This window comes from Oryctolagus cuniculus, chromosome 7, assembly GCF_964237555.1.
Source record: "Oryctolagus cuniculus chromosome 7, mOryCun1.1, whole genome shotgun sequence".
NCBI classification, from domain to species: domain Eukaryota; kingdom Metazoa; phylum Chordata; class Mammalia; order Lagomorpha; family Leporidae; genus Oryctolagus; species Oryctolagus cuniculus.
In genome coordinates, this window is record NC_091438.1 from 23520298 (window position 1) to 23528486 (window position 8189).

Below are 8189 nucleotides of genomic sequence, written 5' to 3' on the forward strand. Positions count from 1 at the left end.
CTAGCATCTTCCTGCAAGGCACTGCACAGGAGCCTGATCTCAGACCCTGTCCTTGACAGAAGATATTCGAGGGGTAGGAGAGTGGAGGAAGAAGGGCAATGAATGCTGCTGCAGTACTGAAGACAAGTCTCCCTGGGAAGAGGGCAGGGCTCAAAAGGGAAAATCAGCTTAAAGGCTCTTCCTCTAGCATGAACCCTTCTATGGTACCTGATGTCCTTTAAGCCTCTGAGTCTAGCTACATAATTTCAACACTAGGATCTTATGTTTTCTGTTTCTGAGGCTGCGCAGTGCAAGCTGCACGTTCCTCTTCACTTCCTGTTTCTCTAATCTAGCACTGACGCCACTGGTCTGGCCGGGCTCTCAGAACATGTTTTGCTGAAAACATAAGCAAACGTTGGAATGTTCTCCGTGTATTCATACACCTTGGATACTTTCCTCTGGCTCCTGCGTTCATTCCTCCAATGAGATGATCACATATCAGCCCCAAAGGGAGAGGTGGAGATGTCACAGGAGTGTGTGGCCAAGGGGAGTGGCTGGCTGGTAAGTCTGAGTATGTTGTGACATTGGTGTGAATATATGTGTGTGTTTGTGTGTGTGTATGTGGGGAGGTACTTGCTATGTGTGTGTTTATGTGTTCGTATATATGTGTATTGTATTAATATGTGTGTTTAGAGTGTGTGTGATAGTGTGTGTATTTTACACATTCATGTATTTGTGTTATGTATGTGTCAAGGGCTGTTTGTGTATATGTGTGTACTGTGCATGTATATTTGTGTGCCCCTTGTGCTCTGTGACAAACTCACTACTGGCTGTTTTGAAGACATGTCTTGAATTTCACTTTCTTCCTGAGCAACATCGCTAATGGGATGACATATGTCAGCTCTTCTGTGTTGGAGGCAGAAAATACAGAATGTGGCTCACCTGTGAGGCATGTTCTGGATAGAGGTCGCTGGTGAGGCAGAGGGTGCAGAGGGTGCAAACTGATTCCAGATCCCAGAGAAGAACCACTCATTTTTGCTCTCAGGTGTCTTCCTCCCCTCAGCCTGGTCCTGCCTGGCCATTTTTTTCTCTTAAGCTGACCATTCCCTGTAAAGTACAAATGATATTGCATTGATGAAGCATAGTGTCAGTGTCACCTGGAGTCTAAAGAAGCCAGGGACAAGGAGATTGAGAGGCCTGTAGTTCTCAGATCAGTAGTCCACAGACTTAGGAGGCAGTGGCCTCCCTGTTCACCAAAGAACTTTCAGAGGTAAAATACTGTGTTCTTCCCAGAAAATGGCTGACCAGGTCTGAGGCTATCCGCTTGTTCTGATTCTTCTCTCTTCCTGCAAAGTCACCAGACCTTCCTCTGTCTCCATCCTAAGCCTCATACTTAGAGAAGACGTCACTGAACAAAGATGCCAGTCACTAAGCCACATGCATGTTGTTCTCCTTTGTTGGCTGTGGGGACTCAGGGAGGCCTGAGATAGTGTTTCAGGTGAACAGAGTAGAATACACATCCAACAGTGTTGTGCAAGTGAGTAAACCATGACATTGAGATCTACTGCAGTTAGGATTCCCCCACACCCCAGAGCCTTCATCTGGGTTTGTTTTATCTGGAAAAACAGATGTGTCTTCCCTAGTCTCACAGAGGAAATCAAGCAGATGCAACTGCATGCTCTTGAAATTGTGAGTGATGTCAGTGTGTGAAGCAAAGATACATTGCTCTCTCATCAGAAGAGAGATGACATGGGGATGACATGGCCCTAATTTGTAGAGGACTGAGAATTGCTCAAAAGTGTTATGAAATGTGTTGGGATCATATGAGGGAGAGAGCTCCATGGGCAGCTAGCTGAGGCCCAAGATTCACTCCGCAGGGATGCTGAGGCCCAGGCAGGGTGACTGTCCTGAGTGATGTCCATGTCTCCACTGAACATGGAGATTTCCTGCACTGGGAAAGTTCCATGGTTGTTGACTTCCTCACAACAGCAACACCCAAGCAACCTCCAGCTCTCAGGCCTCTGCAATCTTCACTCCAAGCTTTCTCCAAAGATCAAGCCTGATCCGTTATTTCTGGTCCCCCAAACAACCAATCCAGACCCTTCCTAGAACCTTCCTGTCCATTCAGCCATAGAAACCTCCCTGCCACCTGGGACACACAGGGTCAGTGATGTACCTGCCTTTGTATCTCTGCCCACAACAGCTCCAGACCCTGTGTCTCTCAAATTCCAGCCATTCCTCAGGTTCCAGGCCATTGCACCTTCCTCCATGAAATCTCTTAAACTCATTATGGAGTGATAATGGGAGTGGGTAGGTGTGGATGAGAAATGAAGAATCTGGCCTCTCTCCTCACTCATTCTTCCACACCTATATCAAATTTAAAAACCTCCCTCTAGCAAGAGAAAGATGAAGGCAGGTGCTTCTGGAAACTCGGAGTATTAGTAAGCCTTACTGTTTTCTCTAGGTGGAGGAAAACGAATATGAAGTGGTTTCTCTGGAGGATCTGCCAGGAGAGATGTCCCAGGATACCACAGGGAGGCTGTCAAGAGGTAAAAGTACTTTCCTAGAAGGGGTGAGCTGGAGAAGGGTGCAGAGAGAGTGGTGCGAGGAAATCAGTCCGTCTGGGACCAAAGCTGGGAGCCTGCAGGGTTTGGCTCGCTCTGACGTGACAGCCTTGGGTTAGAAAGCTTCCTGTGAACAAGCAGAACGTACTTGACTGGCCACAGCCTTGGGACTAAGCTCAGCCTTCCAGGGGTTAGTGCTTAACTTTCAAGGTATCAACTTTGCCATCTAACCGAGGGAGACAGAATTTAGGAATGTTGTCAATTCATCCATTTTCCTGACCAGAAGAAAACATTTGTGATTCATCGTGTATTTCGACATGAACCATTTTTTTTAACTTTATGAACATAAATGACCCGAGCACTGGGGAAAAAGGCATGAAAATATAACCTACTTCATAGGAACATTACCAGTACATGTGCTAATGCCTATTTAACTTTGTCTTACAGAAATCAAGTTTAGATATCACTTTAAAAATGTTCTCTGAGCTCAAGTGCTATATTTAGTGGTAAGGTTCGGTGGTATGTACTGATTCCATACTGCACCAGTGGGAATTACTGTCTGTCTTCAGCTTGCCAGGCAAGGAAGAGTGTTCCACCTTCTGCACTTCCCAGACACTCTGTCCACTCAAATTTCTTTTCCTTCCAACTAGGGAAGCTGCAGAGAGCCAATCTCTTCCCCTTAGATTTCATCGGTGGGTCAGCAAGCCCGGGTGGTGTGCAATCCTGTCATCTGAGACCCATCAATGACTTACAACTTGCTAGTTAACCCAATGGTCCCTTCTTTGTGTGCTCCAGGTGCTCTGTGAGGATAAGAGAAGGGAATTCCCATCCTTCCCCCATCCCTAAACATCCCTACAAAGCTTGAGATTAAGTTTCTCAGTGTCTGGTTGGTATCTCCAAGTCTCCTCTCTCAACTGATAACTGATAGTCCCCTAGTTGAGAATGTTCAGCCCCACCTTCAGGATGTGAGCAAACAATGGGAGCCCTGGGCAGGTGTCAAGGACAGGTGCTGGTCTCTGTCTCTCCTACCTCCCAGCCCAAGATAATCATCCCCTGAGGGAATGAAGCATCCCTGGGGGCATGGTTTCTGTTGAGGAAAAATTGGGTAGATGGGCTCTAACTCCAATTCCCTCTGCTTTCTTCTGATGATTCTAGGTCTGAAGAAGAAAGAGCAGACCCCAAAGAGACTGAGACTCATTCTGGTGGGGAAAACAGGAAGTGGGAAAAGTGCAACAGGAAACAGCATCCTTGGCAAAAAAGTATTTGAGTCTAAACTCAGTACTAGATCAGTGACCAAGACCTTCCAGAGAGGCATCCGAGAGTGGGCCGGGAAGGAACTCGAGGTGATTGACACCCCTGACATCTTGTCCTCTCTGTTCCATCGGGATGTGGAAGCCCGGATCTGTCAAGCCATCACCTTCTCCTCGCCAGGGCCTCACGCTGTGCTCCTGGTGACACAGCTGGGCCGATTCACAGAGGAGGATAAGCAGGCAGTCAGGCGTCTCCAGGAGATCTTTGGAGTGGGGATCCTGGCACACACCATCCTAGTGTTCACCCGGAAGGAAGACCTCGCTGGCCGCTCCTTGGAAGAGTACCTGCACGAGACCGACAACCAGGACCTTGCCAAGCTGGATGTGCTGTGCGAGCGGCGCCACTGTGGCTTCAGCAACAGAGGGGAGAGGGCTGAGCAGGAGGCCCAGCTGCAGGAGCTCATGGAGAAAGTGGAAGGAATCCTGTGGGAAACGGAAGGCCACCACTTTAGCAACAGGGCTTACCAATACTCCCAGCAGTGCCTTCTGCTCAAAGGAGAGCAGGAAACTGGAATGACCCAGGGGCAGGGCTCTGGGGAAGTGTTCGTCGAGGAGTCCTGCTTGGCAGGGCTGCCCCAAGTCCAAAAGGAGTCTGAGAAAACTCATAAATACCTCCTGGGGAGGGTTCCCTTTTGATTTACCACTTATTCAAATCTCATGTTCCCTACCATTTATGTCAAAATTTTCATTTTTGCTCAGAATACTTTTGTATTCTTTTTTTATTTTTTAAAAGATTTATGTATTTATTTGAAAGTCAGAGTTATACAGAGAGAGAAGGAGAGTCAGAGAGAGAGAGAGAGAGAGAGAGAGAGAGAGAGGTCTTCCACCCACTGGTTTATTCTCCAATTGGCTGCAATGGCCAGAGCTGCGCAGATCCCAAGCCAGGAGCCAGCAGCCTCCTCCAGGTCTTTCAATGTGGGTTCAGGAGCCCAAGGACTTGGGCCTGCTTCTGCTGCTTTCCCAGGGCATAACAGAGAGCTGGATAGGAAGTGGAGCAGCCGGAACTTCAACTGGCCCCTATATGGGATGATGGCACGGCAGGCGGGGGCTTTACCTGCTATGCCACAGCACTGGCCCCTATATTCTTTTTTTTTAATATTTGTTTATTTATTTGAAAGTCAGAGTTACACAGAAAGAGGAGAGGCAGAGAGAGAGAGAGAGAGAGAGAGAGAGAGAGGAGGTCTTCTATCCGCTGGTTCACTCCCCAATTGGCTGCAACGACTGGAGCTGTGCCATTCTGAAGCCAGGAGCTAGGAACTTCCTCCAGGTCTCCCACATGGGTGCAGGGGGCCCAAGGACTTGGGCCATGTTCCATTGCTTTCCCAAACCACAACAGAGAGCTGGATTAGAAGTAGAGCAGCTGGGACTCAAACCAGTGCCCGTATGGGATGCCAGCACTGCAGGTGGTGGCTGTACCTGCTACGCCACAGCGCTGGCCCCTACTTTTCTATTCTTATGTGAATAAAATACTGATCTGATTGTAATGGTTTTCATTTTAGTATGGTGAGACAATTGCTTGTCAATCTACATTTTTATGTTTTCCTTGCAATTCTCAGGGATTTGATCTATTATATGAAAGCTGAAATCACTTGTCTAGGTTCCAGGGAAAGGCTTTTCAAATATTCTAGCTGAAATTGTCTTACATTTATGTACTGTTTGAGAGGACTGTAAATGCTTCAAGTATAAATCAAATCCATGTTATTTCTAGATGAACACATTGGAAAATTCAGAAGTAAAAAGTAAAAATGAAATATATTTGTATTCTCATTATGGTAAGGGATAAATTTCTTTAATAGATGTCATTATTTTCATTCTGTTGATTTAACTGATTTCACAATAGGAAATAGAACCATTTGACTAAATGGTGTCCAATCAGTGACTAAATTGCAAGCCACCTAAAATTTATCATTCATTAAAAATTTGATGTTGATTACCTCAAATACAGTACTTCCTGTGTTTTATTACAGAACAGCAGGGAAGATGCCTCCCACAACATCGCAGGAAGTGAGGCAGGTTTGCCCTGATGCCATCCTCCCTCAGTCTCAGAAGAGAACTGGGAAGGTGTGTTTGTGTGTGTTCTGGAATCCCCACAGTCTTGGTGCCAGGAAGAGATGGGCTGTGGAGGGTGATGAGAAGGAGGCTGTCCTGACCAAGGCTGTGACAGCAGTGACCTTTAGAATTTGTTATTTTCTAAAAATGCATCTACAATGGAGTGAAGGATGAGAAACGAGTTTTGGAGAATATGAGGAGCCCAATCAGCACAGGGTTTCTTTAAAAATATTTTATTCAAATATGATATACATATCAAGAAAGGCACATAATGAGTTTCTTTGTCAACTGATCAAGCTAATAACCAACAACCTCACTATTCCCACATCTCCACTTCTTTTTTTAATATGTGAAAGTGTCATTACAAGGTATGATTCAGTGAAGCAATATTTATGACTACATACCAAAAGACCTGACATCCACACAATTTTCATCCTTTCTTTTTTTTTTTTTTTTTTTTTTTTGACAGGCAGAGTGGACAGTGAGAGAGAGAGACAGAGAGAAAGGTCTTCCTTTGCCATTGGTTCACCCTCCAATGGCCATCGCGGCAGGCACACTGCGGCCAGCGAACTGCACTGATCCGAAGGCAGGAGCCAGGTGCTTCTCCTGGTCTCCCATGGGGTGCAGGGCCCAAGCACTTGGGCCATCCTCCACTGCACTCCTGGGCCACAGCAGAGAGCTGGCCTGGAAGAGGGGCAACCGGGACAGAATGCAGCACCCGGACCGGGACTAGAACCCAGTGTGCCGGCGCCGCAAGGTGGAGGATTAGCCTAGTGAGCCACGGCGCCGGCCTAACCTTTCTACTAACTACCATGAACAGGAAAAATATTTTCTTTTTGGTCGGATTTATTTCACTTAACATAATGATCTCCAGTTGCATTCTTTTTGTTGAAAATGTCAGGATTTCATTTTTATGGCTGAGTTATATATATATATATATATACACAAATATATACATATATATATATGGTATATACACCACATTTTATTTATCCAGTTATCAGTTGAAGTGCAGGGTTTTATCTCCCTCTAAACAGCCATGACAAGTCACAAGGAAGGTTTCCAGTCTCCAAGTCCCCATCAATAATGTTTATAAGCTGCATGTAAAGCATACACAACAATAATACTAAACGAAAGCTTTGTATGCATCAGGTGGTGACCAAATGCAAGCAGCTGCTCTCAGGGAACTTGACCCCAGGATGAGAGTGTGGTGTGGTCCCAGGTCCACTCTGGTGTGGCTTCTCCTGAAGTTTCCCAGTCTTGCTGATGCAGAGGAGACTCAAGCAGAAAGTCACAGTCAGCTGAAGAGGGAGAGGATAGGGTGTGGGGCAACTGGAGCAGGTAGAAGTTGACAGGAAGACTCCCAAGAGAAAAGAGCCAGCAAGTGGGATCAGAGTGAGAGGGGAGGGCATTGTAAGTTCTGCCTTTGAGCTCTCTGCAAATCCTTCACTGGCTCTCACTGTACAAGCACAGGGCAATCTACAAAGGCCAGGGGAAATCTTACCTAAAAAAGCTGATCAGAAACATCAGCAGCTGTCCATAGCAGCAAAGGGAATTTCAAATTACAGCCCACCAAGTTAGTGGGTCTTGATAAAGTTGGAGATTCACACTGAAATGCCCACAAGGGTATACTTCAGGAGCAGGAACTGAATCTCAGGATGGAGCTACTTTTCCTAGAAGGAAGAGGAAAATTAAAGCAGACCCTTGCTAAAGATGCCTAAAACCCAGCCTTAACAAGGTCAGAGTAATGAGTTAGTAATTTCAGTGCTTACTGGAGCAAACTCGATTTTCTTCCAAAAAAGACAGCAATACCCAGAATCTCTACAATTTATTTTCTACAGTGCTCTGCATACTGTTAAAGTTTCTTCTTTTCTGACATAAGCATTTAAAGGTATAGACTTTCCTTCTCTGCATGTTTATCTCCCACTGGGTGCAGGGTCCCCACCTCTTGGGCCATCCTCCACTCTTCTGTGAGGCGCATTAGCAGGGAGCTGGGTTGGAAGTGAACTGGAAGTTCCCAGAATACATGCAGCGCTCTCTAACTGCGGTTCACCCTCTGGGCAGCTGCACATCATCCTGAGCCTGGTAGATGTGGTGATTCATGGCTCAAGCTGCCTTGCCACAGCATACCAGAGTCCAAAACCCTTCTTGCTCTTGTGGAGATTTTGGGGACTTACGCTTCCTTGTACATCCTCCATCATATACTACTGTCCTCTGTGTATTTCACCCCCTTTCATGTAGACTTGCAGTTCAGTCCCCTAAGCTGGTTTCCACCACCATGATGTAT

At 46.3% G+C, this 8189-nt stretch overlaps 1 protein-coding gene across 1 annotated transcript; it reads left to right on the plus strand.

Annotated features, from left to right (window-relative positions):
• The first annotated feature begins 310 nt into the window (after nucleotides 1-310).
• LOC100343767 (GTPase IMAP family member 6) lies at nucleotides 311-5793 on the plus strand. The gene is made up of 3 exons (XM_002722514.5): nucleotides 311-540; nucleotides 2444-2528; nucleotides 3699-5793. The coding sequence occupies exons 1-3, from the start codon at nucleotides 502-504 to the stop codon at nucleotides 4487-4489; spliced, it is 915 nt and encodes a 304-aa protein (XP_002722560.2). The 5' UTR covers nucleotides 311-501; the 3' UTR covers nucleotides 4490-5793.
• The last annotated feature ends 2396 nt before the right edge of the window (nucleotides 5794-8189 follow it).